A 15,357-nucleotide genomic window follows, 5' to 3' on the forward strand; every position below is an offset into this window, starting at 1 on the left:
TGAAGGTATAGATCATTGATTAATTCTCTTTAATGACCAAATTTGCATTTGTTTATCCAGCAGATTAACTAACAGCACTCCAAGTCCCGATTTGTAATGTTGCAGATAAGAGTAATGAAGCTGATTCTTTATTATTATTTTATTAATTACATATGAAACTCTTGAGGGGTTTAATCTGTTTCAGTGAGAGTAGGTTTTACACCTGTCTTCCTTAAGAGTTTCTCTCATCAGCCTGATCCAGTATTACAGACGGATTCAGTACCCTGATATACATTCAAAACATAAAAACACCAATTTGGGAACCAAAGTATAAGAAAAAATTTTATTTATTTCAGCACATAGTACAATCATGAGGCAATACTCTGATCATTAGACAGACAATAAAAAAACTCCCATCTCATTCCCAACCATAAAAATGAAACAAAACAAACAGACATACAAAAACCCAGTCACTCCATCTCTGTCGATACAAGTTTTAAAACACAAGCAGGCACCAAATAACTATTTTGCTAAAATTATGGTGGGGGTAGAGTCTGTTATGGGAAATGCTGTTAAAAGGCAATCAATATGGATGTTGTGATCATTAAACATTGGACTATTTTGAAGAAAACAACCTCTCAGGCGGCGTTTTGTCAGTGAAAAGCTGCACCGAGTTTGTGTCAGTGCCGGAGAAAAGTTCAGAGCAAAGAGGGCACTGTGTGGATTAACAGCAGGGATATTCTCAGGTGATTCAAGCCGAGTGTAAGATTGTCCAAGAAAAAAAAAAAATCCCTAATGCGCCTTTCCTTGACTGACATGATTAACAGCTAAAACAAATGTAATGTACCCAAGATCATTCATCAATAAACTGCCTTAAACTGAACAAAAAAGAAATACAAATGCTTGTGTCGTGTTTAGAAAACAGTGACTCTTCATCTGTGAAGACTGCATTGTTGTGGGAGTGTATCGCCCTCTAGTGATCCTGTAGTGGACACTGCAGCTCAAAACCCTGGGGGGAAAAAAAAGAATGAGACATGAAGAGGAAAGTGTTTGAGACTTATAAGCATAGAAATTGAATGAATCCTGTTTCTATGGTTGATTCAATTAGGTTTATCACATTCAATTTCCATGCTTATTACACATTCAGGTTCTCACCTCTAGGAGTTACACTGTGGTAGCTGACCGTGTTGTACATACACAGTAAACTTCAGTTTGTGCCTTTTGTTTTTTTTTTTTTTAAACTTTTCCATAAATTGAATTACTTACTTTTACTTGGGAATCCCTGCTACAATTTCAGACTCGATGCCACAGTGGTCCTCTCCACGCAGGAACTTGAAGAACCCTGGAGACCAGAAACAGTTATTTAGTATTTAATGACTTAAAAATGAACTTACTTTCCTAAAAAAAAATAAATAAATAATAAAAATGAATCCTGAGGCCAATTTGACCCCAGTAATTTAAACCTCCAGAAAGTGATTATAATAATAAATGTTACCCAAGTTTATGTATCAGGTATTTTATGTTTATGTAAACAGCCTTTTAAATATAACATAACTTAATCAAACATAACAAAACATGTTGGGTGAGGCTCTAAAGCAGTGGGAAGTTTTTTTGAAGATTACAAAAAGCATGCTTAGTGTCATCCAAAACTGAAAGAAAGCTGAAAGAATTTTTTGTGTAAAATGTTAATATTTCTTATGCTTTATACAGCTAAAAAAAAATCCTGGAGTCAAACTGACAAAGAAACAGAGATGCATTCCAAATGTGTACAGGACGGAAGTCGGAAGGAAGTCATGAAATATGAAGCAACAAATAAATATAATAATGTTCATGTATTTAGAGACATCAAACACTGAATGGAGTCAAATTAGTTGGAGGGTTAAGTGTAAATGTGTTTATGGGTGTGCATCTCCAAGTGTGAAAGCACAGTGTGTGTGTGTGTGTGTGTGTGTGTGTGTGTGTGCCCCCTCACCGTTATCGCCCCAGTCGGTGTTCCAGGAGTTGGCACACAGCCAGTAGGGCACACCATTCTCCTCACCCCAGCCCAGGATCTTGATGGCATGGCCTCCGACCGCAGACCCAGACACATGCTGATACACTCCTGAGGACAAGAAAAAAGTGCAAGATGAAGGGGGGGGGTGTGTATGTGCATGGAGGGTAAAGACAAAGAGTGTGCTGTGTAAAGAGCTCAAGTACGTGAGGGAATGTGAGAAAAGAATGCGTTTTAGAGGAAAAACTGAGAAACTGCTGCAGTGAGTTAACAGGCTGCAGAAATGTGGTTATTTAACTGGTTAACTATTTATCTGTGCATTAATTTTATACCTGCAGGACGTTAAAATAGTGCAATTCTCCTGTATATAGGTATACTTTACATATTCACAATTTCTTATTTCTGTATTTACTATTGTAATATTGTGGAATCAATGCACATATAGTATTTCTGATTCTGATTCAGTGAGGGTAGTCCTTATGGAGCTGCACAATCACCACCATGATAATTCTGATTTTACTAATACTGTGATCATGATAGTCAGGAATCTGAATTTATTACTGCACTTTAATGTTTTCCACTTTTCATTACAGTGCACTAAGTAGCAGCAGCTCTTGTCGACTGTATTTATAAAAGTTTCTCTCAGAGTGTAAAACCAAACCATCTTCAGATGACGGGTGGAGATCCAGTCTTAGGAAGTAAAAGGAGATTTCACATTTAAACACAGATCGCAAGATAAATACACCAAAATGTGTTTTATGTTCTGACTGTCTGCGTTTTTGTGTTTTAGTTGTGTTCTGACTGTTTAACTTTAACTGTGTTAGATTTTATTTCATATGAGTCACGTCAAAGACAAATTTCCACTGCTTTGCAATGAACAATAAAGGTTTTCTGATTCTGGAACTCAGGAAAAGGATTTCCCTCTCTGACGTTGTCCCTTCTCTCTCTCACTTTGCTCAGTGCTGTGTTTTCACACCGTTTCCCTCTTTGCTGTTGCAGCTGCCTGGTTCTCCATTTTAGCTTTTGCTCTGATCACATGGATGCATGTTACTCATTCATAAGATCTGACATGTGTAAGGGAAGTGCCACACCTCCAGCCTCAAGGGAAATGAAAGTATTAAAAACCTCAAATAAACGAAATTACACTATTAAAAAAAAATCATGGAGAAAAAAAAAAAAAAAAAAAAAATCACAATTTAAGTTTACATCTACATGTGTTGAGAATGTGTATAGGGTTTTTTGCTCATAATCTCACCAGATTTATACAGAACAAAGTCTTCGTAGACCGTGAAGGCGCCCTCTACTGGACCGTTCTTGTAGATCTCCTGCTGAATCTGCTCCACGTCAGATGGTAAGGTGTAAGACCTCTTACCTACAAACAAATTAACAGTGCACCTTAGGTTTGGATTCTGAACTGTGCGTGTGTGTGTGTGTGTGTTGCCCATCTCATAGCAAGAAGTCTCTTGTGCCTTAAAGGAATATTCCAACATTTTTCCAACATACCCAGACTAAGACAAAATGTTAGATACCAGTTTCACATCTTCAAACAAACATCTTGTCTCAGGTTAGGCAAGACAGAAAAAGGGTATTTTAGCCAAAACGTTGGAGTATTCTTTTAAGTGTGCTAAAAAGAAAAAAAAAAAGTCTTTCCTTTAGCACATGCTCTTACCAAAATGCTTGTCCTGCTTGTAGGCAGGTGTGTATCCATCCTCACACTGATGGACGCACTCAGGTGTGTCTCCCCCCTCCCCGGTGCAGGGGGGCCTGCTGCCGTTCACATGGTGCTCACAGGGGGGGATGGTGTAGGGCCGGCAGCCTGCAGACACAATATAGGAGCCTCACAATCAGACACTCCGGCACTTCTGTTTGTGGGAGTTGAGTGAACAAACAGAATAACTCACCAACGTGGGAGTCGTAGAGACCTCCAGACACGAGCCCCTCAGAAGTCCAGAACTCCCAGGCAGCTGAGGGGTAGCCACCATTACATCTATATTAAAAACAAAAAGCAAAATAACTGAAATCCTCATTCTCTGATCATGTAAAGGTGTATATAGGCATGACTATACACTCCATGGTCCAACACCACCTTCAAATGCTCTGTTAGTAAATGTCTTTGTCTCATAGGCTACATTCAGACAGCCAGTACAAAGTGGCCTAGATCTGAGTTTTTCCTCAAATGTGACACAGATCAGATTTTTTTAATGCCAGTGTAAACAGCAAAAAACACAAAGAATACGTTTTCAAATATGATTTGGGACACTTTCACATGTAGTCCTAAATCAGATACGTATCTGATTCCTGCTGATGTGAACACTGAGATCAGGATCTGTTTTTTTTTTTTTCCCCTGCTGAGCACGCTCATACCTGTCAGAGCGTCTTTAGAGCGACTGTCAGCAGTGGTGGACAAAACAAAATATGGAGGATCACAGAAACAAGGACAAGCAGACAGGAGGTTACAGACTGAAAAGATACATGAGAAGATACTTCAGTAACAGCCCTTGGCTGTCTTACTGCCACCACTCCACTGTTACAAAATATTCAAGAAATGAATGTCTGCACCACTATTTTATCAATTGTGATGACTCACTGTTGCCAATGACATTTTGTTGCTCAGCAGCGTGCTTTTTGTAAATGAGATCACAGTACAGATCTGCTCACACTGATCTCATATGAGTCACATATGAGGAGGAACTGAATAGTCAAGGTAAAAAGATCAGACTTAAGAAAAAAAATAGTCACAATTGAGTCACTTTCAGCCACTGTGAGAATGTAGCCGTGGTAACTTGTTTATTTATGCACTTGCAGATATTATGTTGGTGTGACTTCTTTCCCTCCTGCCACTAAATACCCGCTGATCCCTCTGGTTTCAACTTGTCCATGCTTGAACGCCAACAATACACTTCCTACAGAGTCTCAGAGTTCACACAGGTCTCTGCTGTTTTCTAGTGGGGACATTTCAATCCCACATGGAAGAAAAAAAACAAAAACCAAACAAACAAACAAAAAAAAAAAAACTTCAACACACACAGCTCCCACTCACCCCATGCCACAGCTTTCGCAGCAGGTCAGCAGGTCCTGTGAGGAAATCTCCACACTGACCTTCCCATTGGTGTGGACACACACACGGTCTGAGATGGCCTCTGCAGCACCAAACGCCTGGCGGATAGAGCAACCAGTCAGATACACACAAAAAAACAAAGCTAACCCCATCAAACTAAGAACATAGTCTGGCAGTTGTCTATCAAATCAATGAACGAATAAGGTTATGATCAGTAACATGGAAAACTGAGAGGAACTAAAGTGGACGTCAAATTCAAAGCTCTGGTCTTTATTTGGTGGAAGTGAAGAAATCAAAAGTGGCATTTTGTGGCACAAGGGGGTATTCATATTTCTTTCTGCAAAAATGGCACTATTTCTTATGGGGAGACGGGATGTTCTAGATGCACTTGAAGCCCCGGGGGTCAAAGCAAAAACTGAAGTCCTTATTTTGTTTCCCCTAAAATTCACAAACTATTTGTAGCTAATGTCCTGAGATCACCTACTGGAAGATATGTGGAATAAAAGCACGTGCAAAAGTGACCCTTTACTACAATGCTAAGTCCAATAATGGATAGAGAGTGGATAAAATGGATGTCTCATTCATTCACAATTATGCCATTAAAAACATCTGATCCTATCGACATGCTGTCATCCTTTAAGAGAGGGCTTGTTTCCTCACCCAGCAGGACCCACAGGATCCCTGGTCTCTGATTTCCTTAATAGTGGGACAGTTGGGCCACTGCTCTCTGGAGTCGAAGTTCTTAGGCAGCTTTACATCTCCAGCGTACTGAACCCTGCAGAAGACACAAAAATAAAATATAAAACGTTAACACAATATTACACAGTAGAAATGTGCTCAAACTACATCTACTGTGTGGTGGTAAGAAATTAGACATTGAGCTGACGCCCTCATGTGCAACTCAAAACGAGTGAGCAGGTCTTGCTTAGTGATGCTGACAGGAAATTGGCTGTTCAGCAGATCAAAACAGGAAAACTGTGACCTTCTCATCAACCTTTTACCCAGTTGACATGTGAGATTTTGACCTGATGAAATGGCTGAGGCTTAAAAAAAAAAAAAAAAAAAAAAAAAAAGTCTTGCAAGTCAGTCAATAGTGTGCAGTAGCCCTCGATTTCTCCTTGTAAAATTAACCCCAAAAACACTGATATAGGTATCATTTTCAAAACTGTGGTGGATTTGATACTTAGCTATAGTTCTTGTGACTTCCCCAGTGCACAGAGAAATGAAAATGCTGAATGTAAGTACGACTGGAAGATGCAGAACACAGGAAACTAGCTTAGTCACTCTCACTCCAGCATGAATGCAGAAGTGGAGCTAAAAAACATCTCGACCACGATTCGCATTCACCCACACGCCATCTCTGCATATGATGAGACTCACATGACAGGCAGCTTGGGCCCTTTGAGCAGCGTGCCGCAGAGTTTCTTGACGTAACTGTAGTCAACGTTATGGAAGTTGTGGCCGGCCTGCAGGAGAGCAGAGGAGAGGGAGGGGGGAGAGTTATTCAAATTAAACTCCCTGAGTAAGCAGACCAATAAAGAAGTGGTGGAATCATGTGAGATGACCGTGTCACAAACTAGACACGGAATCCATCGATATACATGAACCTTCAGAGCACTTTTCATACGTGGAAAACATGTCACCACTTTCATATAGACATCACATTGTTTATTTGAATTTTAGTGTTTTATTGGGGTTTACTTGCAGATTTGCTATATTTGACAGTGGTCAGCGTCATTCTTACTTCTACTACACCACTTCTTGTTTTCAAGCAGAAATTTACCATAACAATGCATAATGGGTAGCTTTTGCCTCTTCCTGAATAATATTGGAATCAGGAATACTTTATTGATCCCAAAGGGGAAACTGGGTCATTTGCAGTTACTCAAATTCAAGAGATTCAAGTACAAGAAATAAAAAATAAAAAAATATGTGCCTTACAACTGAAAAACGTGCATTATATATGACAAAAATATGTGCATGAATCCTACAAAGTATCACAAGAAATACAGAGATAAGAAAATTAGCATATGTAAAAAAAAAAAAAAAAAAAGTTACATTTGAAATGTTATCAAGTCCGACCGGTATCAATTATTGCCCAGTTAAATGGTTAAATCAAGTTTAAATAGTGTACTATCTGACCCTCAACAGGAGGCGTTAAAGTCTGATGGCCACAGGAAGGAGTGACTTCCCAGTCGTGCAATATTTCATTGTTTTCTCACTCAGATGTCAAAGTGCTTTATGCAGCTGTAATGATCTAAGGATTCCAGTATACCAATTTAGATGAATTCCAGAGTGTGCACGCCCCCTTCACAAATTTTGAAGCAGAAGTGCCGCTCACCTTCCAGGTAGTGTTGACCTTGTTGATGTAGTTGACCATCTCACTGGACAGCGGCGGGAGGCGGGGCCTGGCCAGGCTGACTGACAAGCTGGCAGCCAATACAAGGAAGGCTGCACGCCACATTTTGCCTGAGAGTCAAAAGAGGACACATGTTTACTGAGTATTCACATTACATAAGTTACTACTTGTGAGGTAGCATACAGCGATTACACTGCATTAAGTTAATCTCTAAGCCTTACAACATGCCAAACACCAATTCTAACAAAACAGGCCCTATTCAAGTCAGAAAACAGGAACCTGAGTTTCCTCAACTTTCACTTGTAGTGAAGCAAGGATAAAAAGGGACAAGAGTAAAAAATTAAATTCCCAAGTATGGAGGCAAATATGTATAAATGTTAGCCTAATTTCTAGGGGAATGAGACTTAGCAGAATGCAGACATGATAGGGATCACTGTAAGGGAGGGGATGGACAATTTATCAAACTCCAGTGAAGATAAGAGTCCTGCATGTACAGTAAAGTCTGTGCACACACAGGTCACGGTGCACTGCTGTGAAACAAACAAAATTATGTGACCACTTACACGGCAAATGTGCACCGTGTACAGAGAGGTCAAGCAGACAAAACCTCTTTATCTCCAGTCATGCAAGTCTGAAACCTTTCCACAAGTTAAGCAACAGAATCTGAAGAGGCTCGGCGTCAGCGAGTTAAGCAGCGGCACAGGTACACAGTCCACGGACGTCAACAGGTTCTTTAAACCTAAACGCTGTCCTCACATGAATAAGCAGCACAGGACAATGTGCAAGCCGAGTGCTACATTTTGTTGACTTCTTGGTCTGCATTTCAGAGAGAAAATGTTCACTAAAAATAAATGAATAGAAAACAGATTTGAGTTTCAGCTCCCTCTCTAAACAGGCTATTCTGACTTTAAAAAAAAAAAAAAAAAAAAAAATTACCCCTACTAATATCAAACTGTAATCCAAAATGCGGGCGATATATTGATTGCTTATAGATATTGTGATATTAAACTTGGTAGTATCTGTGATGTCAGATATTGTAATATGGCATAAGTGTCATCTAACTGGTTTTAAAAGCTGCATTATAGTAAAGAGATGCAATTTTCTGAACTTATTAGACAGTTAAAGTTGTTTTATTATTTGTCTCTGCCTACTTGGTCATTATGTTCACATGATTAATGATTTAGCAAAAATCTCTTGTGTGTAAATATCTTAGCACCAACACCCATTCCTGAAATAGTCACAATAAACAGACATTGCCAAGCCCTACAAATGCATGCACTCTCATGCATTAAAGCACTAAGGCAAGCACCAAACCACACATTTGAAGAGTTTGCCCCCTCAAATGGCAAATATGCTGTCAAGATCACATCAACAGCGGTGAATTGCATTACCGCGAGTTTCCTGAGAAGGCAAAGCCAAGATGTATGACCATTAAATATACTGAGATCATCATATGGCCTAAAGTGGCAGGATGGGGAGTGCTCAGAATAAAGAGGATTTTCTGAGTCCAGCCAGGACTTAGGAATCAATAGCAGAGCAGACACAGTGCTCTTTCTCTCTGCAATCAGGAGGCTTGATAGGATAAACTAACAGCTTCCACCATTGATAGGAAGGGACAATAGAGGACATTGTTGTTACTCTTGAGTAAGGAGAAGGGAGAAAAAACAATCTTTGTGCCAGAAGATAGAGATTTTAATGTGATTTATAATGACTTACAGCAGCTGCTGGCAAAAGGTATTTGTAAGTGGAAGGTGCACTATTGCACTTCTGGGGAGTGACTTCCCAACAGGAACAAGCACACACGGAAATAAGCATGCAAAATCTCCCCTTGAAGAACAAAACCCAGGTTCTCTTCAACATTCTTTACTTAGTAGCACACAATAGTTACAAAAAATATGTATAAATGAGAGTGCTTGCAAAATTAGGTATGCTGAAGAAACACCGGACATGGTGAGCCTGCTGAGCAAATTTTCTAACAAACCAGCAAAGAATAAAAATTTAAAAAAAAAAAAAAAAAAAAAAAAGCTGTGGTTCACATGAAAATATCAAAATGTGGTTCATGAGAAATTTGACAAATCAAGACTTTTTTTTTAAATTTAGCAGCTGATGCTCTTCTTGCAAAACCAGCTTGTGGCCAGGATGACATGCAAGTGATTTGGGGAAGTGGGCCGTGTGTCTGCCGGCTAGTAACAGAACTAGCTTAGAGAGAGTTTCATAAAAAGCCAAGAGGTCAGGGGAGGGTTTTTTTTTTGTTCCAATATTCATGACCATGTCCTTCCATTGCAGTGAAAAAATTAAAATCAGTAGTTGTCTTCTTGCGTGACGCTAAAACCAGTGGAACAGGACAGTCATGTTATATCATATCTGCAGTCTGTGGTCAGCATCTTGGCTGACAATCTTAACTCCTTCACCTCCCTCGGTGTGTGAGTCACTGACTGTGGGGGGTACGAGATACACAGGTGACAAGATCCTCATTTCCTCTCAGAGAAGAGCTTCGACACTTCTTAAAGCCACCGTCTTTATGCTCCATTTATGTGAGAAAATGAGCCACATTTCATCATGAACTCAGTGTCACAATGATACAAAGCTACATCTAGGCTTTTGTTGTCTATGCCACAACTGTTTACTGGGCGGCTTGGCCTCACACTCACTGCGATTATGTTTGTTACTGTTTTGAAAAGCCCACATGAGCTGGGTTATTATTTGTGAAGCATGGCGCTATAATAAACAAACTAGACTATCTAGGCTAAATGGCACATGCACATTGCAGGCTACAGTGCAGATGAGCCGAGATCAGTCTGTCAAAGACAATCAGGCTTTCTGCTTTGTCTCTGTTTCTGATTATGAGAGCAGAGCTCTGCAGTTTCATTTAAAGTTCTCTCACACGTCTTTGTAATGTTTCTGGAGCCATTTTGACTGATGAATTTAATAAACTGCAACCTAAATGCAACAAGGAGATGTGTGTGAGAAGATCCTGACTGCTGGTGCCAGTCAGAACCAGGCGGCATCACCTTGAGAAAGAGGCTACATCTTGTCTTGGAGAGATACATTAGGCGAGCAGGTTTCAAAGTGGGGCTCGGGGACCAACAGGGGTCCTTAACTCCAGAGAAAGAGGAGTAGGGTTAATTTTACAGAAATTTGTGATTATTTTGAAATTATATTTTATCCCTCACCTGTTTGAATGTATTTGTCAGTGTTCACGTATGACTAAACAAGTTAATACTTAACAAGCAAACTTCCTCACGTCACTTCAAATGGGGGCGGCTGCAGCTTACACTAATGAGAGAACGAGAGTCAACACGGGCATCTGCAACACGACAGTCTGAAAACCCCCTCAACGAGTCAGAGAACAGTTTCCCCAGCTGTGTGTTGTCTTCTCAATCCAACTCACACTATGCAGTTTGAAATGGGAGAGCACACACTACTTTGTTTACTGGTGTTAAGGATGATTTAAAACCTATACGAACACAAATACATATAAATACAATACAAGTGAGGAAGAAAAATAAAAGGGAAAAAAGTGAAAAAAGAAGAGAGAAAAGATTGAAAAAATGTTCAATGAAGTGGCAACTGCTCTGCAGGTATTAGCCAATAAGACAGTGTATGTTTCCCAAAAAGTCATGAAATATAAAAATGAAAACCTGACCAAAAAAAAAAAAAAAAAAAAAAAAGCTTAACAAAAAGATATCCCCTGCCCTCCCTGAGAGAAAAGGGGAAAGTCAACATCTTCATTCAGACCTGGAATTTTTTTGGCTTTAAGGGGTGACCATCCAAAAAGTTTCCAGAATGTTTGAGTCGGTTTCCACCCCTCACAGATTTGGGGACTTCAATAGCCATTATTGTTAGTGAGGATTTGGGTGTACTGACATCAAATGTACAAAAAAAAACCAAACAATACAGTGAAAAGCCCTTGGTTTGGGGGGTAAAAGAGCTGTCCTGAACTACTGAGGTATTTCTAAGTTATACTGCTGAGTATTCACGTAGGGGTTCCCTGCCCTTTGAAAAAACACACTCCAGTGTGTTTACTGGAAGAGAAAACACCTCCCAGCCTCTTGTTGTCCCTTTTCACCGCAGTGCCACCTGACAGAGAGGGAACTGAAACCTGACATCATGCTTGTCCCGGCGTCACCGCAGAAAGGCCTGAGGAGCTGAATAAAGACATTAGACACAGGAAAACTCCTGGAGATGAATGGTTACCAGAACAGGATATGGTTACTTCACGGGCAGAGATCAATGTCAGCGGTTCACTTTTTTCCCCTCACTGACATGGAGATTAAAATTAGAGCATGACATGGCTGCTTTAAGGTCGGATCACGGTCCGCTTTCACTTTCCATTTTCTTGGTTCTACATCCTGCGGCTGTTTACAAAGCTGTACCGTTAACTCATTGTTTGTGTGTCGCAGATTTTTTTTTAATTACTGGATTTAAGTTCTTTGTTTTTGTTTGTTTTTAAAGTGAAGCTCTCACGTTCATAAACAACATTACCTGCCCCGAGCGACGTGGTAGACCTTCTTATTGTTAGACTGTGAAATAAAACGCGACTTCACTGATCTGCCCTGGGATTTTACAGATGAAAAAAAAATAATAATAATAAAAAGGAGACTTAAAGTCGTCTAGCACATCTGTTCCCCTGAGTGTGGCAGACGGTGACAACAACAAACACCACCCCAGCATGCGGCCTGCAGCCACAGCTGCTGCAAGGAAACACTAAAATCATAATAATAACAATAGAAGCTTTAACACGTTCCAGCTCATTTTTTTCGGTGTTTCAGCGCTAAGCACTTTACACGTGTTGTTATTTTAAAAGTGTTAACTACAGGAGTGTTTCCCAGCCTGGTGAGATCTAATCCAGCTTGTGAGCAGTTTGGAGGAAACCGGAGCTGAAAGCCGAGCCGCGCGGAGCAGCCAAGCGACAAAGCTGTTACCTGTAGTTTGTAGGTCAGGTGCCAGAGTGAACTTGATTGATCCTCCTGCTCCCCTGCTGCCCGATGAAACGGCTGATGATGATTGCAAAAGCCTTCCTCCTCCTCCTCCTCTTTATATCCACGCGAACCACGTGAGTGGATCACATGCGCTTCGCTCATGTGACTCCAAACCGCCCGCAACGGCGATTCTTCAATTGTCACAGCTTTATTTGACGTGGTGTTTAAGCCATTTACCAGCAACGAGAGTGAATTTTGGTTAAGGAGAACAAACAGGTTTCTGTCATGTTACCGCGTCAAAGCGCAATGGGTGAGTTTGGTGCAGCGTGCGCGGTGAGATTTTTTTTTCCTAGGATGGCAAATCATTTATATTACATTTTGAGTGGTCATTTTGGCTTGTTTTTTAAGAATAGGGTTAGGGTTAGGTTAAAGTTAGGGTTAAAGTTAGGGTTATGCATAAGTTGGTTATGGCTAAGATTGAGGGAAATGCTGCACAGAATGAATGGAAGTCAAAAAGGTCATGCCTTCGCCGTCCTAGGAAAAAAAAATCGAGTGTGGGACAGTGGATCAGCTGCACCTGGCCTACCACAGCCTGAGCCAGGGAGGCCTGAAGTTCACCCCCCACCTTCCCCCAGGTCACCACAAGAAATGACCACTGCCTCGCACACACACACGCACACGCACACTGGAACTTCAATTAGAACCTAAGTTAGAACCCAAGAGGCTATACGAACAGCTCACCTTATTTTGTTGATACTTTTGCTTTTCCTTTAATGAGCTATGAGTAAATTTTTAATTGTGATTAATTCATTTGGTTAATAAAAGAATTGTACTTAAATTAGAAAAAAAAAAAAAACAATCAAGACAGTCAGTGGTCTCATTCGCATACTTACTGCACATACTAATTCTAATGCACATATTTTTAAATTTCCTATTCCTTTTTCTATTTCTTATAATCACACATATTCCTATTATATATTCTTCTCTGGAGATTTTGAGCAAATGAAACTGTCACAGTTTCCCCTCGAGGATCAATAAAGTGACTCTGAGTAATTTAATTAGCCAAATACTAAAATAAAACATACCAGCCAAAAAAACATAATTAGCCAGATGTTGATGTAGTAATCAAGAAATTTCCAATGATCTTGATTTTTTGGTTCTTTGATGTCTTCTCAGTTTCACACATTTCAAATTTTACTTACTTTACACTGTTTCAGGTTTAGTTTCCATTGTTTTTGTTAAAATGATAAGAGCCTGCTGCTTCGTTTCACTGTGCAGTGGCAATAAAGTTGACTTTGACTTAATGATTTCTTGAGTATTGAGATTCTTAACTTAGTAAAATGCAGTATTTTATTAAGGTACCGAGGCATAAAAGCATTGCACTGAGTGAAATGTGGGGTAATGCTGAGGACATAATAGTCAGTCTTTAGGTGCTGACCTCAGAGGCTGCTGACTGGCAGCTGCTTTCTCTTCCTCCCAGTCTGTCATCTGACTTACAAAATTATTACATTGCGAAAATACTGTAGGCACTCTCGCTCTAATCATTATTTAACCGAGTATGTTGAGTAATGATATGTCCTGAGTTTAACTGTAACTAAAGAAAGCTGACTAAGAGCATTTTCTTACTTAAGCAGGCAAACTGACCAGCCACAAGCACATTATACATACAGAATTGGGACAATACTCAACCTATAATATTTTTTCATTACAGTCCCACAGCATTTGCACCATAATAATGTCATATTTTGAAAGATTTAGAGGTTTTTTAAAAGCAACTGTGTTTAGAGGCCTTCCCAGTATCTTAAGGTCACTCTTGATGGAACAGATGGCTAAGAGTTGTCATTAAAATACAACACAGGACAGGAGCATTGTGATCATAATGAGTTTATTTTGTCACGACAACAGCACAGTTATTGAATCACCGTCACCGAACAGCTCTGTGGAAATCCTTGTAGAGATGAGGTGTTACATGTCGTCAAAATGAGGCAGTCCAGTGGCAAAATGATTTCACACCCAATCGGCAAACAAATTCCACTTTGTCAATGAATTTCAGACCATATATTTTTTTCTGATAACACAAATTAACATGGAAAACTTCAGCATAAAACCTTGAAATACTGCACAGTGACTGTCCACACACTTTTTTTTAAAACCATAAATGTGACCAAATAAAAACGAACGGAAAACATACTAAGTACAAAATGCTATCAAATTGGAAACACAAGCTGTGATTATAGTATGGAGAGGTACACACAGCAAAACATACACACACAAAGCAATGAGATGAGCGAGCTAATACTGTCGTTTCTCTAAGGCAAAGCGCTGACTCATGACGATCAAGCCAAGGCATTCGGCGTCGCACTCTACAACGTGTTTATGGATTTTTCCTAGTGCACTAAGATACATTTCATATTAGCTGGCTTATTGCTGTTGCATAGACAAACATTCTAGCATGTGCATTTGAATAATGTATTGTGCACGCGTGTGTGTTAAGTGCTTTCTTTTCTATGACAATAAATATTACTCTCTGGCTGGCTGTATGAAAGAATAGCATGCAGTGATTTCCTTATCTATCTACAGGCCATAGTACATGGACAGCAGTTTGAGATCGCTTGATTAGGCAGCACTGCCAGCAGCATGGGCCAAGAGCACTTTTGCTTCATATTTTTATTGCGTGTACTCCATATTGTAAATAATAATAAAAAAAAAACTACCCATGTATCATCACCAGTAGACATGAGCAGCTCCACCGTTTCACAGCTGCAGTTACTATTTTGTTAAGAAACAGTAAAATAATGTTAAAGAAAACTAGCAGCTAAAGAACAAAACTGGCCGATGGATTAATAACACAATCTAGGTTTAAAAGAACATTTAACATATTAAAAAGAATACAAAACATTCATTACGCAATACTGGCTTCAGAATAAACTCCAGACTGACATAGCAGCACATTATTATCCATTTGCACCCCTAACGTGTGCATTATGAAACATCCACGCCTTCCTCAGTATCCTTCTGCCACGTACCAATAAAAAACTGTACAGACTGT

At 39.7% G+C, this 15,357-nt stretch overlaps 1 protein-coding gene across 1 annotated transcript; it reads right to left on the reverse strand.

Annotated features, from left to right (window-relative positions):
* Positions 1-308: 308 nt before the first annotated feature.
* On the reverse strand, positions 309-12,458 carry ctsba (cathepsin Ba). Its single transcript, XM_030077043.1, has 11 exons — positions 12,312-12,458; positions 7,369-7,496; positions 6,408-6,493; positions 5,688-5,802; positions 5,010-5,125; positions 3,871-3,956; positions 3,639-3,785; positions 3,225-3,341; positions 1,952-2,080; positions 1,246-1,321; positions 309-988 (listed from the first exon to the last, which is right to left on the reverse strand). Exons 2-10 carry the CDS (start codon positions 7,489-7,491, stop codon positions 1,248-1,250), a joined length of 993 nt encoding a protein of 330 aa, XP_029932903.1. The 5' UTR covers positions 7,492-7,496; positions 12,312-12,458; the 3' UTR covers positions 309-988; positions 1,246-1,247.
* Positions 12,459-15,357: the final 2,899 nt, after the last annotated feature.

Source organism: Myripristis murdjan, chromosome 3, assembly GCF_902150065.1.
Source record: "Myripristis murdjan chromosome 3, fMyrMur1.1, whole genome shotgun sequence".
Taxonomy (NCBI): Eukaryota; Metazoa; Chordata; class Actinopteri; order Holocentriformes; family Holocentridae; genus Myripristis; species Myripristis murdjan.

Coding starts and splice junctions, on each gene's coding strand:
- ctsba (XM_030077043.1), bottom strand. CDS start 7,491: ATGTGGCGTGCAGCCTTCCTTGTATTGGCTGCCAGCTTGTCAGTCAGC. Junction 5,803..6,407: donor GGGCCCAAGCTGCCTGTCAT/GTGAGTCTCATC, acceptor TGTCTTCTGCAG/GGTTCAGTACGCTGGAGATG. Junction 3,342..3,638: donor CAAGCAGGACAAGCATTTTG/GTAAGAGCATGT, acceptor ATTTGTTTGTAG/GTAAGAGGTCTTACACCTTA.